We start from the raw sequence: 27,563 nt of genomic DNA, 5'->3' as shown, positions 1-27,563 counted from the left end.
AAATTCTGCACTTGTCAACTCTCCCACTGAAGGAGCAGGACGGGACTTGACATCTTCTTCAGCAAAACCAGCATCCAAGATGGCCCCCTCACCCCTCACTTTTCATACAGACTGAAGTGCTCAGCAGAATGTGCTAGGCTGGTTTTGACACTGTCCTTGCCAAGACAAACGAAGCTCTATCATACTCTTCTGGTGGCTAAAAACCTTGTAACGGGCAAGAAGGGAAGTAAAAAAAAAACCCTCCAAAGGAAACCCCCTGAAACTTTACTTCATATATTTAGCCCTAAAGGAACTTCATTCATTTTGGAAAAGAAGTTACCTAAAAATGCCATATGTTTTTAAAAAGGAAAGACGAAGGAAAATAAGTCTGGTATAAAAAAAATCACAAATGATATTCAGTTCATTAGACTGTGTAGGTGTGAACTTTTTAAGATTCTCTCTAACCACTACTATATGTAAGATTTTGTCCCCCAATAATATATTTGTTATTTTTTCCAATGCATTTGAGTTCTGATAAATTCAAGAGGACGTGCAGTATTTTTAAGGCTGTGAGCGCTCCAAGGGGGAGGCAAAAAGAATGGACAGTCATTTGAATCACTGAGTGACAGGCCAGGCTAGCTCCCTGTATACATTAATAAATTAGAATTTTAATTGTGTCTCTGTCTGCAGGAGATGCCCCAGCACTTTAATATGTACCAACAATTGGCTATGTTCTGGAATCTGCAATGTGGCCTCCGCTGCTGACCTCTGAAACACAATTCCCAGTCTGACTACGGAAACTGTTCAGTTTGATCCTTTCAACTTATTTGAATCCTGACAAATAAGCTCACAGCTGAAAGGTCAACACAGTCATATTTCATCCTCCAGAGCTGTTCTTAAGACATCTGCACAACAAAGCACTTCTTACAGCACCTGACATGGGACCTCGGTGGCACTGTACCTCATTAGAAATGTCCCCAGCATTCACACCCATTAAAAGGCATATGGGTTGGTGACGGGTGACCAAATAACTGGTTTTGGAAGAGTCAGTAAACAACGTGCACTGTCACTCAACTGTGCCAATAAAGTGCTACTGTCGTGCTGAACTTCCCCTGGACAGTGACAGTCTCTAAGCAGATGCAGAACTAGAACTTGTGGCCCGAGGTCAGCTCGAACTTTGTAGGATAATGTGGAGACCGGTACTGGTTCCCTCTGATCTGAGCAAAGTCAACACAAGCGAGAATTGGGGCTGACCTTCTGATCAAATTAATCGGCACCAAGCTATATCCACCAGCTCCGACTACAAATTCCTTCCCAGAATGTCCAGCGTGGGAAACTCATCTTTGCTTCCCATTCGAGGGATGCTCACTCTTAGCTATGAAAGCAGCTGGGCCACCAAGTACCTACAGGTGTCCTCCCCGTGCTGGAAGGGAGCGTGAATGCTCTGAGTAAAGTTTCTTTGAAAAATTTCTATGACAATTTTCTATCCCAAAGATTCCAATTAGATTTTTATGAATTCACTCCTTCTACTCTGCTAACCCCTGCCCTCAATGTGCCTGAAGTGAGAAGCTGCTGAAACAGTCTTTTTGAGTATCTTTATGTAAAAATTGTTTGCCAATTTTTATTAACGGTTCAGAAATATTCTGAAAACATCCACTAGAGAACAGAGTATGTATTACATTCATTACTAGGTCTTCCTTAATCCAAGTAACAGTTCTTGACACTGTTGACTTTTGGGGCTGAATAACTCTCTGTTGTGGGAGGTCCTCCCATATAACGGACAACGTTTTGCCACATCCTTGGTCTGTACTTACTAGATGCCAGGGAGCCCCTGTCCCCGCAAGCTGTGACAACCAAAAATGTCTCCAGACATTGCCCACTGTCGTTGGGGTGGTAAAATCACCCCTAGTTGGAAACCACTGCATTAAAGTAAGATGCATGTGTATATGTGCGTCCCACTTCTAGACATATCATGAGAGAATGAGGAACATATCTGAGTACTATGAACTCTACCTTACTGGTAAGCTACATGACCTAAAAAGCAACCCATACCAGCAACTCCTCGTCCTCCAATTAAATTGTCTCATTAGATTTTTCTTACTCCCACCAAAAAAAATTTTGGTTGAACAGATATTTCCCCCCAAAATGTCACACTCCATATTAAACCAAAAATACACTTTTTGAAGAAGACTTTCTTAATGATTTGCAATTCTCAACACAATCCACTTCTGAATGGCTTCTCCGCTAACCCAAAGGGTATAACGTCAACTAAATAAAGAAGAAGAAGAAGAAGACTTGTTACCTGAAGGGCTGGTTGTTTGTCATTCCTCTTGGGAGATTTTAATCCACTGACTTGCTGCTGCTGTTGCTGCTGGAGGAGAAGCTGTCTTGCCACTTGAAGTGCCTGGAAGGAAAAATGCAAGAAAAACGGTGGCATTACTACCAGGTTCAGGGCCTCCTGCACAGAGACGGAGTCCAGGAAGTATACATTAGGATGGCATCCAGACTTTCCCATCTCCAGGCAAAGGAAACAGCAAACATAACTTCCAGTCTAAGTTGGAAAACTTTGCAGAATGTGTTTACATTTTCTTAGATTTCGCCCATTTCATCCACAGTTCCTCAGGCAGAGCAATCCATCTAAGCAGACGCTTTATTCCTACCACAAATCCGACATAAAACTCGGAGTATGGATGACTGGGACTTTGAGGAAGGATGGTGGAGAGATGCTGGGAAGGGCCTGGTCAAAGTCAGAAACATGGGAGGTGACAAAGAGCTCTTGTTAGAGGTATCTTCATCCTCCTTCAACTCTCCTTGGGGGAACTCGGGAACTCAGTGACGCTTTCACCTCACCTGAGTCCAAATGAGGAGGGAAAGTGAAGTGGTGAACCACACCGTGGACAAAGTTATTTGTGAAGGAGGATCAAAACATGCGAGACTTGGTGGACTACTTAAGAAGAAAACTTCGCCAACTGGACCTATAAGTCAATTTACAGGGTCCACTATGTACCTGTGAACAAAACTGTGTCCGGCACAAAGGAGTCTTTGGAGCTGATACCACGGGATGGTTCTTATTTAAAGGTAGAAACTGAGGAGGTGATATCAACTGGCGATAAAACAAAAGGAAAACAGGAGATTCCTCCAAAGTGCAGAATACGTGACTGACTGATCTTTTTAAGAAGTTCACAGAAAAAAGAAAAAAAAAGTGTCATCAAGAAACCCTTATCAGATCATTCACGGTCAAAGAATTTAACAGGAATAACAGCTGGTCCCACCCTTCCAGAGAAGGCAGCAAGATGAGCAACAGAAAGTTGAAGTCTGGAGACCCTGTGCTAGAAAATCACATGAAAAGTTAGGTTATTGGAAACAACTCAGCTGAGAACCAAGAAAGTACACGTGGAAAAGATGTCAAGGAGGCTCATGAAATGATGTGCTTGGCGTTTAGAGACCAAACAAGATTTACTGGGGATCACATCCATGATCACTTCTACAGGATAACTAATTGCTCAAAGAAGATTCGCACACAGATGTGGTCAACGTATCAAAAAGATCTGATACTATAATCCTAGAAAGTGTGAGAAATGGGCTTATGATGTTAGTGTGTTCCTCAAAGAGGAACAGAGATGTCACTTATATAAGAAAACGGTGTTTACAATTCCAAGAAAAGTTACAGTGACACAGTGGAGCAGGGAGAGGCGAGATGGCACTGGGGGTTCCTGTGCTGTGAACTCAGGGAGAAGGGAAAATGGAGTGGTCGCGGGGACGACTAGTCATGAAAAGACACCTAAAACTGTTGAAGCAGCAAGAGTGGCACTTCTCCTCAAAGGACAATCTCACCAAACTGAGCTTATAACTGTACTGTTGTCACAAAGAGTATTTTTAAGACACCGTGTGAGGTTGAGTGGTGCCTCGGTGTCTATGATGTACAAAGGGAGGCGATGAGACAGAAGCACAGATAAATAAAAGCGTGACAAAGAAAAGATCTTGGGAAAGATGAACCCCTCCTGTCCCACCTCCCTGCTGCACCCACCCGTCTAGCCCCTGCAGTAGCCTTCTGCCTACTGGACTCACCACGACCAGACCTTCAGATGCAATGGACAGGCTATTTCATCTGGGAAGGGAGAGTCATGTTCGAGAAAGCCTGCCTGGAAGAGCCTCGAGGAGAGAGGCTGTCTGAGAGGGGCATCTGGAAGCCAAGACGCCTGGGAGAGTTGCCTGAGACTCCAGCCTGCTGTCTCGGAGGAGGATTCACCATCACTGGACTCCGGGTTTCCTTGTCTCCTTGGAGACGCTCAGTACATGCGTAGGTGTAAAAGTGGGCAGAGTGAAGATTTCATTTATATCATATAAGAAAAATAGTCCCCTCTGCAAGGTGCCTGCAGGAGCAAAAGCCTCTCCTCCTACTATATATGTCCCCTTGGCTATTTCACATGAAGGTTTTACGGCTTTTTAATGTACGAAAGGGAACTGTTGTATATTTCAAGTGCTACCGTCAGAGTTCCTAGAGTAATATACTGATCAGCAAGGAAGGGTCCAGCTGCTAGTGGGAAAGGCAGACAGAAGGTCCGCGGATGACAATGAAAAGATAAATGCAGAGAAAGATATGGTGGGGAAGAGGAGAAAGGTTAGGTACATTTAATATTAAAACAGAGCAAGCAAAGAAAATCAGAGCAGTGGCAATGCCTCAGAGCCACAGATCTTTGTTGAAATAATTTACCATGTCTCACCAAATACTTGGAGAACAAGTACTCAATTGTTAAATAACCAAGTCTCAGAGAATCTATACAGTGAGCACCTCATTCCAGCAAAAGGTGTAATATTAAGTGTCTTTAAAAAAATGTAAGTACATACACAAAAAACTATTCTTATATGAGCATGTTCTCATAAATGCACTTCAGGACAAGAAAGGATGAGACTCAAATTTAAGTTTTCAACAAATGTTTACTGAGCTGGGTCTATACATTTTAAAATGAGATACTGGAATACTTGCAATTTTTCTGCTGGGTTAAAGGAAAAAAAGCCAGACCCAACATGGGGTACATCAAATTACATAATCACAAAACAAACCCCCAGCCCTTTCACAGCATTTCAGACAAAGCCCCACTAAAGATGATAATCCAAGATAGAAGCATTGGGCGGAAAAGGTTTAGGACCTTAGGGAAATTTTAGTCAAACTACTGAAGGGAATAGATGATGAAGATGTGTAATATGGCTTCCAAATTTCATCCTCAAAATGAATGCAAACCGGTAAGATAACTTTAAATATTTGGGATGGAGAGATAACACTAATGCAAAGAATTCTGCACCTTGATATGAATTATTATGAATTATTCCACAATGATTCTCTGGTCTTATCATGAGTATGAGAACAAATCTGGGGCAAAGTACCAACACTCCCCTCCAACTCCCAAAAAATCAATTGAGGTTTCAGCAAGAATCTTAAAACCTAACTTATTAGAACTTATAAATTGACGTGAAATCAATCACTAAAGGGCATTTGCTTTTCTGATTCCCATGGTACTTAAATCACTGTAATCTAGATTTTCGAAAGCCACAAAAAAAGAGGAGAAATAAATCCTTACTGTACAAGACTAAGTATTTGAGCATCACAATACAAATCCCTGGGATCTACCATTGGTAGAAAAGTAAAAAACAAACAAACAAACAAAACACTTCCCGTCATATTCAATGATAATCAGTAAAAAATTTGGAATGACTGATAGAACCCCCTTGGAAATTGCACCAGAGACCTGTGTCCACTTTGTTTCCCATACGTGCTTACCTAATAGCCATTTTTACCCGTTACATGCATCAAAATCATGAAAACCGTATTCCTGTCTTCCATGTCAGACTCCACTGCCTGAACCTCAGAGACGTGTCTCAACACGACTCAGGAGGCAGGAGGGACTTTTCTTATTTTTACAACAGTATCTCAGTCATGATTGGACAAACGTTCTTTAAGCTATCCTGTTTGAAGATACAATTAGATCCTTTGGCTACAGTAATAAGTTACGTGGACTTCTGTTTGTGTCGGAGAGAGCGAGAGAGAAAGAGAGAAAGAGAGAGAGAGAGAGAGAGAGAGAGAAATAGAATGAATAGATAAGAGAATTTCTCTTGTAAGAAGCAAGAATCAACAATGACTCAAGTCCCAGACCAACTGCTAACGTCAATAATTTAAAAGGTCCCATCCAATCTCTGAAGACCTTTTACTCTTGCTGGTGGTTTCCTGGGATGGGTTGAGTCAACACTTCCTTTAGAACAGATGTGACAATTGCCTGGCCCTGGATAACGTGGTGCTATATTTGACCGCTAGGCTTGGGTTACAGTAAAGATGCAGTTTGAGGTTGTCACAGAGTGGAGGCAACTGATAAAACCAGGAACTTACAGCACAGTTGCACACAGTCCCCCGGACTGTCCTTCAACAGCTCAGATGAATGGCCTTTGAGCTGGCAGAGGAGCAGAAGGCAGACATTGCCTCTGTCTTTGCCTTGGCCACCATCTATGCCCTGATCTACCCCTAGGGGTTGAAGTCACCTTCCAGTCAGCACACCATGGGCCCCCCAACCGCCCTGGGCCCTCAGAGAGTTGGGGGACTGGCCCTTGGCTGCTAGTTTGCCGGGTCATGCTTTCATGCTAACTGGGGACCTGGCCATTTTTGACATGTATTCCATTCTCTTGGTTCAAGATGACTTCATTCTCATCAGGGCCTCATGTTCCTAGTAAATAAGTGCCATCTGTTATTTACAAATTACATTTTACATAAGCACGTTTTGCAACTTTCGAGCTATTTACATCTCAAGTTCATAGCAGGTGCTTCTATTTGGGGGGTTGAGGTGTCCCAATGTGTAGCATGCTGATCAAAGTAGCGGTTGTTCAAAAACATGTTTACCATATTTTAAAAAACAACGAGTTTACATAAAATATGGTTTGAGTGAGCACATACACACACATACAGCAAGCTGGTAGGAGGAGGAAACATTCATTTCTTTTTTACATAACACACTTGGTGATGAGGCCTGAGATCAGAACCGAGACATGCAGGTCTTCAAAAAAATATGACGCAGTGTGATGTTTTAGGTCAAGGGTCAGCAAACTCTAGCCTGTGGACCAAATCCAGCCCATCACCTGTTTTTGTACAACCAATAAGAATGCTTTTTACTTAATAGAATACTTGGGAAAATCATAAAAAGAAGAATATTTTGGGACTTGTGAAAATTACATGGAATGCAAGTTTCAGTATCCACAAATAAAGTTTTTTAAAATTTTTTTACACTTTTTTTTGTTTTGGGAGGGGTGGTAAATTAGGTCCATTTATTTATTTAAATGGAGGAACTGGGGATTGAAACCCAGGATCTTGTGCATGCTAAGCACGTGCTCTACCACTGAGCTATACCCTCCCCCCACCAAATAAAGTTTTATTGGAACACAGTCATGTTTATCGCCTTCAATACCACCCACGGCTACTCTTGGGCTACAAAGCAGAGCTCAGTACTTGTGACAGAGAGTGTAAAGCCTAAAATATTTCCTATCTGGCCCTTTACAAGAAAAGTTTGCCAACTGGTCTTAAGCTGCTATCTGTATTCTGAGATTCCCAGAAGGTTCCACGGAACACAATTTTATATAAACAAAGCTTTCAATCAGTTGGCTAGAATAATTTTAGAATTTAGCTAAGATGCAAGGACGTTAACTCATTAGCTATTCTTAAGGCTCAAACTCCTTTTTGATTTTCTGAGAAGGAACTGGGACACGAAAACAAAATACATCCACGTGCACCTCTATCTGAAACCATGTCAAACTGGCTGCACATGCTGAATACATGCTTCTTCCCACAGGTAATTTACAGCCGTTCCAAGGAAGCCTCCTTAACCTCGTGCAAGATTCTCAACACCCTCAGAATGAAAACAGCCCTGGCCCTAATGGCCAGCTGAGAAGGGCTGGTTACTTCCTGTCTTCCCCGAGAAGTTGTCCCATTTCCAGCTTCAAAGGCTGCTCTGAGTCAGCCACCCTTCCTCTAATTTCTTTTCCTAGACTCTCCCCACCCCTCAAGATCAAACCTGTTTCTCAGATAATTTCCCAGGCTAACCAACAGTCCTGCGCACATGGGGTTGGAAGGAAAAGCTAGCAATAAAAAAAAAACGCATGGAAAAGCTTCATAGGGAAGAGGTCGTGTTCTCTCCTTTATTTCTCAGCCTCTACGTACACCTCAAGTCCCTCTAGAGAGCCTTTTCCCCCTAAACTAATGTGCTATTTTAGTTCGACTCCAGCAACTAAACTACCATCCGAAAACAAGAGCTCATCATGAAACCAATCTGACAATCGCTCAGTAGCAAGACCCAAACAGAACTGAGTATGCAGGGCAACTCCATCGTCCCCTTGCTTTGGACACAGTAATCATCCCAGGGCAGGATGAAAAGGTTTATAGGTCACTTAAAAGAAGAAATGACAGCGGTTGAAAGAACCAGAAGCATTTGTACAGAACCAACAACATTCCAAGGCAGTAAATGCTCCACTAGAATGCAAAAAATATATACATATAACATACATTAAAAAGTATATATATAATTTACAAATGGTATACTTGGTTATCACAGGAAGATGGAAAAGTAAGCTGACCTCATGGAGGATTTCAGTGATTATGAATATGAAAATATGAGGTGACCAAGGAAAGAGTCCTGTTCTAATGACTGTGGAAATGTTAGATACACAAAGACAGCACTCTAGCAGACCCTCAAGTCACGTTACTGGTGACAAAAGCAAAGAACAAACAAAAAAAATACTTTCTCGATGAGAACTTTAATATACAGAGGGTAACAATGACCAACGAAAAATCATCAGACCCTTTAACAGTCTCTCTGCCCCAGGCACAGCGTGGTCTAATCTATGACACTGCAAATAAGGGTGCAGACTCTGAGCATTCCCTGGAAGGTTCACTTGACTCCACCCCCGCCTCCAAAAGCAGCAGAGTACTGGATTTGAATCTGTGACCTAGAAGAGAAAAGATCTTCTGTAGCATCATCCATCCTCAGAAGTTCTGACAGCTCTACAAAGTAGCCTATATTTTGAGGGCATTCTGTAACAGCCGATATTTAGAGAGGGCGTGGCTTTTTCCACACGCCCACCGTCTTTGCAAGTGAGTTTACGAGACAATATCTGGATAGATGTGGTGAGAAATTGGAGCACAGACAGTTCCACTCCTACAGCTCTCCAATCCCACGTGTTCAAGTTAAAATCAGGAGGGACAGGAAATGGCAAAGTCAAAGTCCCCTGTCGTCATTACTGTCCTAATTACAGAAGCAGATAGGGCCATGGGCAGTGTCACCCCCCCACATGTCGGGGTGGGGAAGATGAGGCCACTCCCCGTCACTCCCTCCACCACCTGGACCAGTGCGGTTTCTTTATCACCTCACACCAGCCTGAACCTGCATCCCCTAGCTCGACTTCCAACACCAGCTTCCTCAAACCCTTCCTGACATGATTTCCTGTTCTTTAAGCCACACACAGGATGGTTATCACTGCTTTGGCATTGAATAGTGATATTCTTCACTTTACTTTTACTTTTACTTTAAAATTGAACAAATAATGCAAAGACATGAGTACAGATAGGCTGGGGAATGTGTGTGTGTCTGTGTGTATGTGTGTGAGTGTTTAATGTAGGCAATCAATTAGAACATATTTTCTTAGAAGAAAACACAGCAAAGGCCATTTTCTTCTTCTCCTTCTTTTTGTGGGATGAAGAAGGGAGTTATGCAACTGTGTCCTCGCACCACGCCACGATCTGCCAGTATCTAGTGCCGCAGGGTTCACACACCACCCCGTGCACCTACTATGGGAGACATGGACACAGAAATACCCGCGGGCTATAGGCAGGAGGAGGCATTTTGCTCCAAGTCCCACTCCCAAAGAAATCGAGGAAGCAGACAGGAGATCAGCAAACCCTATCCTCACCTGCAGTTATGAATGACCTTTTTAATTTGTAAGGCACCTAGAAGATGCTTCCCACCAAAGATGATCAAAGTTAGTGATTTTCATGAGACAAAAAGAAAAAGGGTATCTTGCAAAATCAGCTGAAATAAGTTTAATGGCTACAAACAGTCAGGAAGTCTGTTTGAAGTCAGCATAAAACCAAAAAACCAAAAAAACAAAGCCCCACCATCATACTCCTACTCCATACACCTATTAACACAGGGCCCTGTCACCACCCTGTTGAGGCCCCGGCTGGCCGCTCCTGGCTGGAGCCGGGGCCAGACGCTGAATCACCAGCGGCAAGTCTCCGGCACCTGAGCCGAGTTTGGAGGGGTTCCATTCAGGTCCTGCCCAGGCCTGGGCCCGTCTACCTCAGGAGAGATGACAAGACCACGGCCTGGGGTGCCGTGACTGCAGGCAACACCAGCAAGGCAGTGAAGTCAAACCGAAGTCACGTTTATTACAAAATGTCTAAGATGTTAAGCTGGAGGCTGCATCAAACCCATTTTCCCTTGTTCAGCAAGGACCAGATTCTAACTAAAAATGAATAAATAAATTGGCCCAGTCCTTCTCCAAGCTCCCAAAGTAAAAATAAGGGCGTCAAATGCAAGAAGAAATGAATCAAAGGGATCTATTAACTCGCTGTAGGAACCTGCTGTTTTCTGCAATTGCCTTTTATGAGGGGGCAGCCCAGCAACTCTCATTATGAATAAACCAGATTCTTATCTTTTCATACCTTGGAGAGAGACTTGCTAATTCTGAAGAATCTGTGGAAGAATCTGGCTGGAATTATGCTCAAAATAAAGGAGAATTTTCTCTGATTTCACTAGTAACAGTGAACGCAGTTTCTACTCAAGCAAATGATGCTGAGTTCCTTTGCCTCTTGTAATGTCATCCACTCACACTCGAGATGCCCTAAGAAGAGATTAAACCCTTTTGAATGCTTTGCTGCACAAATTACCATCTTTCCCTTACCTGAATTTTGGGCAAAATGAGAATTTTGGGCAAGAGTGAGAACCAATTTCAACTGAGACAAAAGAAGTAAAAATGGGAAGAAGGGAAATATCCCAAAATATGACCAATAATCTTAAGTTTAGAAGTACTCACTCTTGGCCAAAGTTATCCAAGACAGACCAAAAAAAAAAAAAAAAAAAGTAAATGTTCTCTAATAATTTACACCTCTCAAAGCAGTCCTTGCAATGAGAAACATCTAGAAACCTCCTTGCAATGAGAAACATCTAGAAACACGGGGCAAGTGTAGGGTCCTAACTCCCCACATTCAGAATACTAGCAAAAAAATAACGCACTGAACTGTTCACTATGTGCCAGGCACTGTGCCCACTGCTTTACACTGTTTTCTTCCAAACATTTCTAAGGGAAGCAGGGGAAGGGTTTATGATTATCCATGTGAAGTGGAAAAATTAAGACTGTGAGGTTTGGTGACTTGCTCAAGGTCACAAGTCTAGTGAGTGGTCAGGACAGAAATATGAAAACAAACAAACATTGTCTCCTGAGAACTTGATACATTCTACCAAGGTCAATGATTAGACCAAGCATGGCCACAGGGAATTCTGGCAAATGGAGCCGCGGTCCTACAGGGCCAAACACACGTGAATGAATGTGCCTCGTCCCTCTGCCTTCAGGATGAAGAGAAAGGCCTTTTTGTGGCATCACACCTCCTAACTTATTTGCCTCTTCTCCCTCCGCTAAAGACTTGCTTTTTTCAACCAGACCATCTTATTCCCAGGACTCTTGGAGCCATGGCCACATCGGTAATTCTCCTCTTCTTGTCCTCTGCCCACATTTACATGGTATCCAAGTATCTTCTCCATTCAAATCCGACCCTTCCCAGACAGATACATGATCTGACATATATGGGATTCTAAAAGAGTCGAACTCATAGAAGCAAGCAGAGGGTAGAATGGTGGTTGCCAGGGGCTGGGGGAGGGGAAACGGGGAGCCAGTGGTCAAAGGGCACAAAGCTCTGCTGTGTGAGGGGAATAAGCTTCGGGGAGCTAATGTTCAGTACGGCGACGACACTTAAAAACACTGTACTGTACGCTCGAAATTTTCTAAGACGATACATCTAAATCTTCTCACTAACCGGGCAGAGGTGATGGCTAAGTTACTTAGTCTGATTGTGGGGCTCTTTTCACAATGTGTACATACATAAAAACAGCAAGTTGTATGCCTTCGTATATACACCACTTCCTCGTGTCGCAGATGTCTCAGTAAAGGTGTTTAAAAAATAAAAGGAAATGACATCTTTAAGAATACATTCTCCCTTTTCCTAAAACTTCAATCTAATTCCCTCCAGCAGCAGAGTCCTTCCCTGATATCCCCAGACCCAGGGGCAAGTGCTGCTTGAGGATCCCTGTAGCGTCCCGGGTTTCTATGACCATGATGTCAGTCCCCGAGTAGGCAGCCAGGAAGACATGGACAAGCCCAGCTACCTCTGCTCTCCCTCACAATGAGCTGTCCTAGTGCCTCCATCTTCTTTGGGGCCACTGATGCTGCCACCATCATCCCCTGACTCTCATCCTTTCTTCAAGCCCCCAAAGGGACAAGTCCCCTGTTTCTTGGTTCCACTGAGCCAAAGTTGGGATTCTGCAAAAAAGAGCTTTTCATAAAGCAAACAGCACAGAGGCTGAGCTGAGAGAGAGCACAAATTTCTCGTCACCATTTAAATGGTCCGGCCACTGTTCACATGCCTGGACACCTGTGTCTCTGCTCGGCCTTCGCCTGAGTTCAGTCTGCCTCTCTCCACCCACCAGCAATGGCTTTCAGGTCCAGCAGGATTTCTGGCCCCTATTTTTTCAATCCACTGTAGACACTCACATTCTACTATAGCTGCTTGCTTTTTATTGGGGTGGGGGGGTGTTAAATTTATTTATTTAAATTTTTTTTCTCTAAATGCTTCCCCCCTCACTTTGAGATATAATTAATATATAGCACTATAATCATTCTTGATGATTATATATATATAAAATATATATATATATAAATATATATTATATATATAATATATATAAAATATATATATATATATAAATATTATATATAAATAAAAACAATTCCCACAGTAAGTTTAATTAACCTCTATCACCTCACATAGTTGCATTTTTTTCCTTGTGATGAGAACTTTTAGGATCTGCTCTCTTAGCCACTTTCAAATACATGATACCGTATTGTTAACTTCAGTCACTGTGCTGTACATGACAAGCCCAGAACTTATCCTTATAGCTCCTGACAACCTCCACCCATTTCCTCGATCCCCCACCTCTGGCAACCACCAAGCTGTTCTCTGTTTCTGTGGGTCTGATTATTTTAGATTCCACATACAAGAGAGCTCATACAGTGTTTGTATTTCTCTGTCTGACTTACTTTACTTAGCATAATGCTCTCAAGTACCATCTCTGTTGCTACAAATGGCAGGATTTCCTTCTTTTGATGGGTAATAGTCCTGTGTATGTGTGTGTATATCACATTTTCTTTATTCATTCACCCACTGATGGACACTCAGGTTGCTTCCATATCTTGGCTACTATACATAATGCTGCACTTAACATGGGGGTGCAGATACTGTCTTGAGATAGTGATTTCATTTTCTTTGGGATGTATACACTGAAGTGGAATAGCTGGATCATATGCTAGTTCTATTTTTAATTTTTTGAGGAACCTCCATAATATTTTCTATAGTGGCTGCACTAATTTACATTCGCCCCCAATAGTGCACAAAGGTTCCTTTTTCTCCACATTCTCACCAACACTTGTTATTTCTTGTCTCTTTGATAACAGTCATTTTATTAGATCTGAGGTGACATCACACTGTGGCTATGATTTGCATTTCCAATTAATTATATACTTAAAACTGTACTGGTCCCTGGCATTGGGGATGAGGAAGGTAATAACAAAAGCTGCAATTCTGTGAGTGTTTATTGCCAGTTAAGTACTAAACAGTATAGACACACAATCTCATTTATTTTTCACTATCCTTTGAGGCATTATTATACCCAGTGAACATATATGTAAGCAAAGGAACAGAGAGGTTCAATTATAAAGACTATGCAAGATGCGCACAGGAAGTCCTTATTAGCACCGTACCTGTACATGACAATTACTTAGTAAATGGAACTTTAATGTCCCTTACCTAAGAAAACATATTTTGTGAAAAGCAAAGATTCCTCTTCCTCAGTGATCTCAAACCACTAGCTATCCTCTTTATGGAGACACTGAGAGGATCACAGCATCCTCTACTGAGCCGAGAGGAATCTAAGGCAGACAGTGTTCATTGGACAAAAAAAGCAAAGTGAGGACAAGGCGGGTGATGGAAGTCAGCTGTGGTCGCACAGATGACTTGCAACTGAGAGGTCTGTCTCCATCCACTGGCAAAGGCATGAACAAATATGTCTCAGCAAACCCTAACCCATGCCCTGCCCTGACTTTTAGAGCAATGCAGCAAGAATGGCCAGTGAGAGGCCAGAGAGCAGGCCTAGGGGGAGAGGAAGGTATCGATGACACTGCTGCCATGTCATGAAGAAGAAATGACGGCCAACATGCACTGAATGCTACCTGCATATCTGTCTCTGTTCTAAACAGAAAATTCACAGAGTATGCCAAAGGTCACATGGTCTGGCAGAGAATCCCTTCACCTGTACTTGAGGAAAGACACAACCAAAAATGGCCATTAATCCACAGATCCGTGGATTTGGAATTTTTCCATTCACGTGGAAACAGAACTTCTTGCTTGACATGATAGGTCTCTAAAGAAAAATTTAGAAATGTCTAGAAGAACATATTCAGTTAACTTGAGCCACACTCAAGGGTACTTTGCAGGGAATTTTTTTGAAGATCTGATCACTCTGATCAAGGAATTAGAAACATTTTCTTAAAAAGAAAACAGTGTTCATCAGACACACAACAGGGTTCACAGAGCTGTGCTCATCAAGCGACAATGCTCTTTGGCACTTCCAGTCACCGCAGTTTAGCACAAGGTGAAACTTGAGTCTCCGGGAGTGAAGAAATAGGGATTTTCTGGGAATTTGGGGGAATTACTGACCTTGGGAGAATCACAGCATTTCCAAAGAAACAGAAGTTAGCTTTATAAAACACGAATGTATTTCTATAGAAACAGCATACATAGCGGTGAAGTTCCCATCAGCCAACCTGCCTGGATTTGAACCCCAGCTCCACCATTTGCAAAGCTGTGTGACCTTGGGCAAGTTACTGAACCTCTCTGTGACTGTTTCTTCATCTGTAAGAATGGGAGGAATACATATAATATGCATAGTCTAGGGCCTGATAGCCAGTAAGTGCTTCTTAAGTAAGTTAGACAGAGAAAGAAACAGCATGATATTACTTGTATGTGGAACCAAAAAACAAAAAGAAACCAAAAAAAAACCCCAAAATGATACAAAGTAACTCACTTACAAAAGAGAAACAGACTCCCAGACACAGAAAACAAACTTATAGTTACTAAAGGAAGGGGAGAGGAATAAATTAAATGTTTGGAATGAACAGATACCTTCTACCATATATAAAATAAATTGTTACTAGGACCTACAGTATGGCACAGGACACTATATTCAGTACACTGTAATAACCTATAGTGAAAAGAATCTGGAAAAGAATGTATCTATATATAACTGAATTACTTTGCTGTATACTTGAAACTAATAGAACATTGTAAATCATACTTAGAAAACATGAAAGGTACATAAATGAATTAGGAAAATAAGAAGTCAAGTATAAATCATCATCTACACATGACACTGTCAACATCTGGGAGCATGCTTATGTAAATTACTTTTCTCAAGCAAAATTGGAATCATATTTATAAGACTTTTGAAAATTACTTTTTAAAATTACAAACACATTTTGATGGAGATTATTCAAATCTAATTTCTGTGTTCAGGTTCCAACAAACAAACAGTGCTGGGAACCAAACAACCTAAATTCTACCGCCACCCTAGTCTAGAGACTTCCAGGAAAGCTTTCAGTGTAAGACTTCAAACTGCAAATGGCATGTGACTAATTGTGACTCTGCATAGTGACCCTAGGAAGGAGATCAAGACACATCAGAATTAAAAAATCACATAGTAAGACTGAGGCTTAACAGAATGTTTCAATTCTTCTGCCCAAAGCACACAACCACAGAGCAACTTCTCACCCTGCATAGCCTATGAGCAGTGTCTGTTTCCTTGCAAAGCACAAACTAACTTGATTTTTGTGGAAGTTAAATTGCCAACATCACATTGAGTTAAAGTGAAACAAAACAAAAATCAAATTTTTAGCCTGTGCCATATTTTAAAAAATATATAACTCTGACCTTTGATGCTAAAGAGATTAAAATTAAGCATGATTACTTTTCACCGGCCCCCCACTTCCACCTCCATCAACACCACACACTAGAAGTGTTTTCCAGCCCAGTTTCTGCATGGGAAAACACTTTCTCTTGAGACTGCCTGTGGTCAGGGCTGAGTATGTCACGGGAAAAAACGCTTCTGGCATCTAGATCATATTCTTTCCAGGTCTGGCCTGACCATGACATACAGACACACCCGGAAACTGTAAACAATTTTAACAACAGGACATTCTCCCACCTCACAAGTGGGATCATCTCTGCAGCCTACCTACATCCCAGGAGTGTTCTGAGTATAAACGAGGCAGCATTAGTCAGGCGCTTTGATTTGCAGAGACAAAGGCCTCTGTATAAGTACAAAGTATGACTACCCAACCCAAGTGCCTTTCAGAGAGTCACCTAAGATAACCAAAAAGAGGAGGTGTAAAGGCTACTGCCTCTGCGGTCATCCTCTCCAGGACAGAATCCCCTCCCAGTGACACACGTGTGGGGCAATACTGATGGAAACTGCTCTGTGTTTGAGCGCTGGCTGCATCGTTCCCTTATATAGTCAATGGAGAGGGAATTCCTCTGTGTGCATATTTCCAATTCACATTCCAAAACAGTATAGGCCACGAAACAGATCTGAGGCTGATTTATAAGGCCTAATGTGACCGGGCCAGGCACTGTGCTAGGAGCATGGCCATCACTTGTCCAGGGTGTGTATACGTGAGGAAGCCCCTGTGCAAAATCATGCTCAAGTCATTTAAAAATGTGCCCGTGCGTGCCTGTACACAAAGGTCAGTGCGTGCCCATAAGTAAAGAATGTCTCCATGCAGTCGTGCAAACCCTGCTAGAGAATTAAAACAAAACAAAACAAAACAAAACAAAACAAAACAAATTAAATTTTAGTTTGCCTGTTTAAAAATCTACATTTAATGTAGACTTGAGTCTTTTCCTAGGGCTCTGGAGGACTTGATCTGAGATAACCAATAACCCTGCAGATCATTACATACAGGACATAATATTAAAGATAGGAAGACGTTTTTGAGGGTGTTTTGGAGATACATAAGCCAACTCTTCACGGTATACCAGCTGCCTCTCATGTTTTAAGAAAGGAGTAAAAGTTGGCCTCTAATAAATTATGCTGCACCCTCTCACAGAAAGTCTGGTATATTTCCCTTTAACTGAGCTGTTTATGTTTAGATGTAAGGTCAGAATACAGCCTTCAACAAAACTGTAAGAGCTTCTGATTTATCCAATGGCATCACTGTTTAAAACACACACACACACACACACACACACACACACACACACCTCCACCATAAAAGTAGAGCTACTGAGGCAGGCATAAGGAAAGCATCCAGAAAAGCCAAACTACTGACCAACTAATCCTGGGAAATCCTGCACCATAAAACCATCCACCGCAATAGATTAATTCTCAGTAAAAGCCTGGCAAATTCTCAGAAGGCAAAAAGGCCCCTGAGTCTTAAGGGTTAACTCTCTTGCCTTTAAAAAGAAAATGACACATATAATTTCCTTTTATCATAAAACAATGCATTTATTCTTTTCTGTATGTCTGTTAAAGGGCATGGCTTTCTGAGTGGAAAACAAAACAGAACTTGGTCACATGTTTATTTGCTTCAGCTACTCCCTTCCCCTTCTGATAAATAATCAAACATGCCATCCAGAAAAAACAAAACCAGCGAGCTGGGAAATTTGATGGTCATCAAATAGACTGTGATACCAAGAAAAGCAGCCCACTGTTCCCACACTGAGTTTTCGGCCCCCACACCTACACTAACATCTGAGTAAATACCTCCAGTCACTCTTTCCATTTTCCCTGCAATTACTCCTACTGTTATACAAATTGTCCTTAAGGCAGTCACAAACATAATTTTTTTTTCTTGCAAAGTAGAACAACTTCAGAACACGAAAAAAAGCCAGCCTAGCGTGAGCGATACATGTACACACACGCGTACAGTTACTTATTTTATTTATTTAAATGTTTTTTCCATTAGAGGTGGGGACAGAGGCTATTTCTTTATTCCAATAGATGCTCTTTTAGACGCTGAAATTTAAGTATATTTAGTCTGGGGACTAACAAACGAGGTGGAGAGTAATAACAATTCCCCTCAGATCAAAAGAGCTAATTTTCCACTTCCTGTGTATTCCCTGACCAGTACACAGTTAAAAAAAAAAAATTAGCACCTGGCTTACCAATTACACTGAAGTGTGTGTGTGTTGGGGGAAGGGTGTGAAAGGAGGACAGGGGGCCAGAGGGAGGTCTACATAAGACAGGAAAAGGTGGAACCCTTTAAAAAAAAAAATGTCAAACCATGTGTTGGGAAAGTCATTTCAACAGAAAGGACCCAGAGAGCAACCGCGTCGCTGGTCGGCAGAGAGAAGCAGCAGCCCCGGTCCGTGGGCTTTCCCTGCCATACTAATTATCCACAAGGAGAATTGTGAAAAGAACCTTCCAACATCAAAGTTAACAACCATCTCAGAAAGTGAGGCAGGTTTTCTCTTTCTTCCTGCAGCCCACTCCGTTTCAACAATAGTCATATGAATGAGATAATGACCGTGCTTGTTTCAGTGGTCTGACTTTTATTGGCATGAAATTGGTACAAATATTATCAAGACCGATTCGCATGCGATGACGGTGTCGCGGTGCCTTCATCGAGGACGATCCTGCAGACGCAGAATTACCAAGGCACCCTCCCTGAACTCTCTCACTCCTGGTGATAACAGGAAGGAAAAGAAGGCAACACAAAACAATGTCACAAATAAGCAGAGCAAGGTTCTCATCTCCATTCAAGCCCCTGACGACACACGGCTGGCTGACTGTGGCTGACTGTGGCTGACTGAGCCGATAATATCCGAAGACACATTTGAAAGCAAGAGTGAATTAACAAGGAGTTAAGAACGACGAACCGGTCCTCTCCAAGATCTAAAAAGAAAACCGTCTTTGATGGGGCGGGGTTGGGGGGGGGGGGAGGCACAGAAAGAGAAGTAAACAAGCTGGATCATCTTATTTTGCCCTGCAGAGAAGGTCCCTGCAGGAGCGGATCCCTAGTTTTAAAAGTTTAACCCAGCAAAAATCTTCCTTTTTTTTTTTTCCTCTGGACACTTACAGAGAAAATGAAGAGTTTGACCGAGAGAGCTCGTACTGTCTGCCTTTGGATTTCCGTCTTCTTGCTGTAGATGGGTTCTGGCTGTTTCTGTGAAGCGGGGGTTGCCGAGTGGTAAAAAAGATGTTTGAATAAACAGGAAGTCCTGTGCGGCTGAAGCACACTCGAGGAGAAAACACACTGGAACATTGCCCTTTGTAGGCAACCTCGGGGACGCTTGCCTTCACAGTAGCTGGCTGGGCTCTCACTAAATGACAAAGAAACCACAAGAATTCCTCAAGTAATTCTTCACTTTCAAAGTTGAAAGATCAGTTGGAGCTGGCAGGTAATTCTGAAAGCTGCATTTAGCACTTAAAGAAACCTATTCAGGCTACACTGTATCTAAATCACTCCAGGTCTGCAGGCAGGGACACAGGATCAGAAGTGTGCCCTGGCTAGACAGAGCCCTAGCCAAACACAGCTCCTTCACGCAGACAAATCCGCACCGATGGGCTTTGGGAAAACACACTCTTCACATATTTTGGAGATGACATTAACACAGGCAGGACGCTTGAAAAAAAAAAAAAAGGAAGAAAGGAGAAAGGAAGAAAATTCAGATTCTGCCGACTTGAGAGGAATTTGTCACATGTATTTTTAAAGAACACATCGCCCGCATTCCAGGGATATGCCCTTGATCTAGCTTTTGCTGCCTTTCCTTGGCATTTTACTTCTCTGCAATCAACCAAACTACCTGTTTATGTCGAGACGCCTAGCTTGCCTCCCTGAACACTCCTTAACCCGTCCCAAACTAATTATCAAAGTCCTGTCTTCCGTCACCCGAGTTAACTTGACAGATACCGTAAAGAAAAGTAAACTGCTGAAGGCAGAGCAAGTCAGCTTGAAAAATAGGATGAAGAGTTGAACAGCCATATTCAATAAAGGTGGGGGGAGAGAAAAAACAAAAGGCGGGGAGGGGGAGGAGGAGGAAAAAGGACTCCTCCTGAAAATGCATTGCTGGTGTGGCAACGTTCTTCTGCCTTGGAAGCAACTGATTTGTTATTTAGTGTGGAATGCTGGAGTGTCTGTCATCCAGGTGCTAATACTCGGCTAAAATAACTCATTGGGAACTGTCAGTGGGATGTTTACATAGGCCCCAATCTTTTCTTCATAGAAGGAAATTTTTTTACTGGAATTCATCTTCTTTTGATCTCACATTCAAAGCAACGGCAGCTTGATAGACATTCAAGTCTGAAAGCAAATCCAGACGCTGAAGATAAACCGCCAGAATATGACAGGCAGAAGCATCTAAAGCTTATAAAAACCAAGAGAACAGCATGTCGCCTGAGTATTACAATAGCAGAAATCAAGAGACATATTAGGTGGAACTGATCAGCCACAAAAACAGTTCAAAAGGCAGATCAGAGAAACAGAGGACGAGCTAGGAGGGAAAAAAAAAAAAGGAAAGATCTGGTTTACTGCCTTACCTCCCTTCTGAGCCCCACAGCGCTTCGATGCCTGCCTCTCCACTTTTAGGAGGGGTGGAGTATCCAATTCAAGTGTTCCTGTCTAACTCAGCTCGTCAAGTTACAAACGCTGCAAATGATGACTTCCCAGAAACCCATTGCCAAGGGAAAAGGGAAAAGACCCTCACCTCACTCAGTGCCCAGCATGCTACTATTTTATAAGCATCCCCTGCATCTGCTCTGCAATGCAGTTTCAAAAGGCACAGAGCCTGGGTGCCATGCAAGGGGGTGGCGGGAAAGCCATCCCTCAACAGAGGAGTTCTCAGTGGTCCGAGATGGGGCTAGAGACCTCTGAGCAGTATGGTTCCCTAACAAGGTGAATTAATGAATGAACACAAATGCTCCAGCCTCGGTCACACAAATAGATCGAAGCGTTCAGCGCTACGGATATAAAGCCGCTCAACACCTACTAGCTTTGAAGTCCACTAAAGCAATTTCATAAAGGAATTATCGCAAGAACTTTCTGAGAGGCACACAGTTATTTCTTTTTAAAAATAAGCCGCTTATTCTAATTAAAGTCAGTGCATATAATGAAAAAGTAATTCTCCCAACAATTTTGTACTTAGAACTGTTTGTTAACAAACACTAAATGCGAACAGGCAGCATCAGGTTAAAGGGCAACAGAATTCCACATTATAATTTAGCCTGCGGTGACTCCTGATGGCGAACACCTCCAGGGAGGGCACAGCCACATCTTCTCCGCGGCACCCTTGGATTTTGAAAACTAGCACTCCCCCCTCGCCCCCTGGTTCTGGCATAATAATAACCCAACAGGGAAAAACGAAGATTTAAAAATCGACTAACCGATTTCAAAAGCTGCAATCAGTTCTGGGTTTGTCTCATGCAAGCAAGATTCCTGGGTAACTCAATGACAAATGTGAAAAAACAAACAAAACAAACAGGCAAAACAAAAACTCTCCTGGATTCTAAGACTATTTTGTAAAAGGCACCTTCTTCAGTCCTCCACAGCACAGCCATCAGATGCACTAAGGATACATTTATTTGTCTTTCAACTGCACTAGTTCAGTGTATGAAAGTTGCCACTCTTCTTCTCCAAGCTTTAAAAAAATAAATAAAAAGTGACTCTTAATACTTACTCCCCCAAAGTCTGCCAACTAAATATTCTACATGGCTGTAATGATTACATTTACCCAAAACAGGGAGGTTTACCATGGAAGGCGGAATGCAAAGTTCCTTATATATTACAAAATATATTCTTCCTATGAAAAGAAGGCTGTCACTCCCATGGTGATACAAGGTACGGCAACACTCCATTTCTCATGGCCATTAAGTCTTTTTAAAAAAAATCTGCCATGTATAAAGACCTTCATTAGTATAATTAAATGACTGTTGGGTTTTTTTGATATAAACAACTTTTGATCTGTCATTTCCAAACCTCATAATAATATCATTAAAGAGCTACCATTTTTAAAAGAGAAATTGTCTGCTCAGGGCCATGGAAGAGTAGCCATGCTCTACGTGGCTTCCTCTCTCTCTTTCAGACTTCTCCTAGACTTGAATGTCACCGTAGACCTTGAATCCTTGAATGTGAAATGGCTTCACGCTAATTGCTCTAATTGCTTGAAGATGTGCAGGCAGGTGAAACCCGATCCCCGTGGCCATTGTAGAGACCAAGAACAACACCGGAATGTTTACACAGTGGTTTGATTTTAATAGACAGAAGGGCTGAGTTTAAGACAGCAAAAACACAGCTAATAGGTGACCCCTTAATGTAGTCCTCCTTTAAAAAAAAAAAAAAAAGACACACAACAAAATACAATTTCATGTTCTAAAAGGCAGTGTCCTAAATGCCAAGGTTATTTGCTTGACTCTTGGAGGGAGCATGCGTTACGCACCTGACATTTACACCCGAAACTCTACCCTGAATACTTTTTTTTTTTTACCTTAAAACAAAAAAGCACTTTATATGTCAGTCACCTTACAAACAGATTATGACTGTATGGTATTTCTAAGTAAGTGCACTCATTTAAATTTTAAATTGAATATTTTTCACTACTGCAAAACTCCTTGTCCCTTAAAGGAGAAGCCTTATATCTCCTAATTTATTCCTTTGGTTCTCCTGCTCCCCCTCCACCCCCACCTCCATTTATGGAATTTCTGACCCTTGTCCATTCCTGCACTGCAGCTACAGTTGAACCCAAACTCCCTTGTGTGGATGCTTTAGATAAATGTGCATCCTTTGGGTGCCTTTTTTCTTTGTAACTGTGTGGGACTGGTCTGCTTCTCATCCACAGGGGCTAAGGCAGCCAGGGGAGGGGCTGACACAGTTATTCAATGACAGTGGCCATTCTCTCTGGATATTTTAATGAATTGAGATGGATACAGAGGTTTGACAATGACTCCCCAGAGCCCTCTCTTCACAGAGCACAAATGTAACCAATGCTGGACAGGAAACAGACTACAGCAAGACCAAGAAAGAAATACAACAGCACCTACAAGGTGTCATTAACAAAAGGAAACCCACAAAGGTTAGGGGTGGGTTTAGACAGGTGTTGCAATACAGACAGACATATAACAAGGATCTGAATGCAGAGGAATGTTTCCTAAGGAGCCAAGGAAACACTGAAACAGCAAGCAAAAATTAAACATTTATTACAGAATGCCACAAAACAACGAAATTATTTTAAGCTTAAGCTGAGCAATTAAAAACAATAGGTAGACTTTGTCAATAAGAACAGAGAAGTAGGCAACAGCCCATACAGCCAGGAGCCATTCTGTAAGTTATGCTCTGTATTAATTTCTGATAATGAAATACAAATTGCGGAAGTGGGGGGGGTCCTTTTAAAGCTATGAAACACTTTGAGTTACATAAGCTAAGTAATAAATACAGGAGCTTCCATTGCTCGGACTGTTTGTCCCCAAACACTGAAAGCCAAAATAATGAAACAAAAACAACTGAGTAGAACATCCTTTCAAATCACAGCTGCCTCACACACAGCCACAGACACTCATACCTTGTTCTGAAAGTTACGATCCTCATTTAAGAAGCCACACTTCCTTCTCTAGAAAAGGAGGGGGGACAAGTAACCATTTATCCATTTAAAGATTAAGTATAAACTAGTCCAAGCCAGTGAGAGGAACACGGAGGGAAAAAGTAAACAGGCCCTCACCACCCCCAACCCCGAAAATAGTTCCCCTTTGAAAGCTCTAGGCAGTGAGTGCCTGGTACCAAGGGCTGCCCCATTCGTTGGAGGGGTCAGGAAAGCTATGCTACACCGACAGGTTCCGTTTACAGCAGGCCAGAACTTTGTTTGGATATACTGGCCTTGCTCCCCGCCAGCTTAACAACAGATGGCTAGAAAACTTTCATTATGCTGCACAGGACTGAACTGCAAACAATCCAGAAAACTGTGAAAAGTTTAACTCCCTCTAAACCGATGTGCCAAACTGGGGCCTGCCCAAAGCCAGTGAGCCAGCGTCGGGCCCAGGGGACCGTGGAAGTGATGGTTAAAACATGAGCACTTGCTAACTGCCCCAGTCAACTCACGGCACCGTTCCAGACACCAGAACAGCAGCGACCCACCCAAGTCTTGAGTTTAACTGTTCAAAGCCCAGACCTTATAGGGAGTTGGGCTGACAGTCCCTTCTTTTTTATTTTCCTAAAATGTACTACCAGACTTCCCCTTGCCTTGGGAGAAGGAAAATCTTCCTCCAGACAATTCCCAAGCTCCCTTCCCGCTCGCTTTCCCTCCCTCTGGAAATTGGGAGAATGAGGCCAAAGAGTCTCACTCTAACACCCAGATTTAAATATGATTTATCCAAATCTGTCTATAATTTAAATATTCATTAAATCGATTCAATCACAGGAACCCTAATATCTCCTAATGCTCCAAGACAGGTTATAAATGCACCTTCAAAGGTTTAATTCAATTGGCAGTCTGAGAGGTCTTATCACGAGAAATGTGTTATTTTCATATTATTCGAGAAATGAACACGTGTTTGCCACAAATGTATTTTAGAAGCTACCCTTTCCTGTTATTGAAAGAAAATTGTGTTTATTACTCCTTTAGCATAGTGTAAACTCATAAACGTCAACAGAGAGTACAAGGAAAACTGTCAACTAAATATTGTTTCCTTCATGAGCTGTTCTTCCAAGTCAATTACGCCTTTCAACTTCTGGGGCACTGTATGATAAACTGGCAGTAAAAATCATTCACATTAATATACCATGGTGCCTTGCCTGCAAAAGGTAATTAAAGAAGTAAATGACTCATAAGAATAGACATATTAGCTGCAAAATGAAAGGCAACTGAGCTGCCACATAAAAATATGTACCATTAAGATACTGCATTTTCATATTCCTGTAATCAGCTTCAGTAGACTAATGCTTATTTAATCCAGTTCTGTGCTAAGTCCATCAACAACTGTTTTTTGCTGTTTTCTCCTTGACTGAACATTATGAGAGCAGGTTTGGAATAAATATTGCAATGAGATTTTTGCATACTCGATTGAAGAACAGGTTTTTACATTTTAAAATCTATTTTTCTTTCTCTGAGAAATACAATGTAAAAAGAATTACTGGTGGTGAAAATATATATATACACACACATACTGCTAGCTAGACATGCCTCTTTAAATGGCTGAACATTTCAGGGAAATCATATTTGTTTCCATGTTCACCATTTCCAACCAACACCGTTATCAGCACAGGGGAAATGGTGTCACACGTCTACCTGCCAGATCTCTGCTACCTTTATGAAGTTCCCCCCCCTACTTTGTTAATAATGTCTTCCATTCACAGGAGCAGGAGGAAGGCAGTTTATCCTGTGGTGGGAATGGAAAGAGAAAGCAAGAAATGAAGAGGGGGTGGTAGGTAGAAGGGCAGGACAGGACCCTGGACTTGCCCAGTGGCCCCTGAGTTCTCTGCCTTCCAAAGGGTGATCCACCTGGCTGGACAGAATCTTCTCAAAGAGAAGCAACCGGCCCTCAAATTAAGGGTGCTAATTTCCATTCTCTGGTTCCCAAACTGCCATTTTTGTTTTATCCTTCCTATCCTTTATTTCAGCATCCCCTCACTGGGCCAGCCCAGCTGCAGGGAAACATCTCCGTGGTCAGAGATTTTTCACTCGACTGGCTTACTTTCCTGCTTCTGGAACCTTGATCCTGACAGTGAGGTGAGACCACCATTTGCGCTGTTAATATTTCTGGGAACACCTAGACACATGCAGTTGCCTGGAGGCTGGAGAAATGTTTGTTCTCAATGTGGAAATTAAGGCTCTTTGTCGATGATGGATGCGGCCCCATGTCTCGGCCAATGCAGTTTGGGAGTTTTAGCTTTCAAAACTCTAGCCATGCCTCCGAGGTTCATGGCAGCGGTGTACATTGGTCTAGAAAACATTAGGCTATCTGTCTCCTCTCATGTATGCCAGCCATTCACTCACTTTCCATAACATCTAAAGGCATTTTGATGGGGTCCACTAACTCAACAAAAAATCCAAAAGACTCCTGACCTTTTTTTTTTTAAAGGTCATAAGTTTTCAACAAAGGCAAAGTTCTAGATTTCTAAACAAGTTGCACTTTATCCCCTTCCTTCCCTCTCTTGAGGACAGAAATCTCTTTGGCTTTAAAATAGGTGAGCAGCTAGCCAGGCCCTCAAGGACAGCCCTGCAAGGACCCTCTGCTGCTTATTTATCTTTTAATGGTTCTCAGACCTGCTGAGAGCCTCCCAGACTTAGGCTGGCTCTCTCCCTGTAATGTATTAGTGCATCAGCGTTCGAGCCGACACCCCTTGGAACCACAATTAATGACCTCTAGTCCCTTTCCTAATTAAGGAACAAAGGTTCCTGCACACACAGAACGGTGACGCTGCCTGGGGGACACACCTGGAAAGAGAAGGCTTCTCGTTGCTTCAAAATAGGATTTTGCCATATTTAGGAACCTACGGGGATCAGGAAAGAAAAAGAACGGCCAGCATCCTTTACAAATAAAGCTTTGCAAAATATTGTTAGCTGCTAATAATACATCATTATCAAAAATGGAAAGTTATGAATACCACGCATGTCACCTTTGTCTTCACATGAATTAACCTATACATCCGAATACAATGATACAGGAATTAGTTTTTTAAAATACATTAAAAATAATAATAAAAGGCCCTTCTCTGAGAAAAGAAAGGCAAGCAGGCAGCTTCTCTGAGCCTAATGCTCCCTAGACCTTAGCAGATTAGGATTCAAACGTGTAATTAAGAAAGATAACCCCAGTTTTTATAGTAATTAGGGGCTGTGGGGAGGAGGATACCATCTCTCAAAAGTGTTACAAATAGACCACACTTCTAAATAACCTGCGATGCTTGGGAAGCAGACTCAGGACCAAGGGCATCGCTGCTCTCAGTGAGGGAACAGTAAATGACAGACTGGCGTTCAAGTCCATTAGCTGCTGTGTGAGAGGAGCACATTCACTAGCACGCGACCTGTGAAAAATCTTAGATCTCTTTAAATCTTTGAATTGGATTACTGCATTAATTCTTAAGAACTGCAATCCTTCAACCAAGTCAAATTACCCTCATTAACAGTGGAAAAACTGCCTCTGCAATAAGTTTTTTAAAAAAAGATATTTATTACCTATAATCACTTTCATATACTTCACCTAGAAATATGATGAACGCATGGTAACACCTATGGAAGTGGCGGC

At 42.1% G+C, this 27,563-nt stretch overlaps 1 protein-coding gene across 12 annotated transcripts in view; it reads right to left on the bottom strand.

The window, feature by feature from the left end:
- The window catches only part of FOXP1 (forkhead box P1), a 549,781-nt gene that overhangs the window by 145,026 nt on the left and 377,192 nt on the right, over nucleotides 1-27,563 (bottom strand). For 8 of the 12 annotated variants that reach the window (XM_031471119.2, XM_064496312.1, XM_031471116.2 and 5 more), the window contains one exon: nucleotides 2,282-2,383. In XM_031471119.2, coding sequence (XP_031326979.1) covers nucleotides 2,282-2,383 — 102 coding nt within the window. Of the gene's footprint in view, nucleotides 1-2,281; nucleotides 2,384-19,413; nucleotides 19,832-27,563 lie in introns of those variants that run through there. The other 4 variants (XM_031471113.2, XM_031471111.2, XM_031471110.2 and 1 more) reach the window with 3 other exon arrangements.

This window comes from Camelus dromedarius, chromosome 17, assembly GCF_036321535.1.
Source record: "Camelus dromedarius isolate mCamDro1 chromosome 17, mCamDro1.pat, whole genome shotgun sequence".
Taxonomy (NCBI): Eukaryota; Metazoa; Chordata; class Mammalia; order Artiodactyla; family Camelidae; genus Camelus; species Camelus dromedarius.
This window is presented reverse-complemented; position numbering and strand designations above follow the sequence as displayed.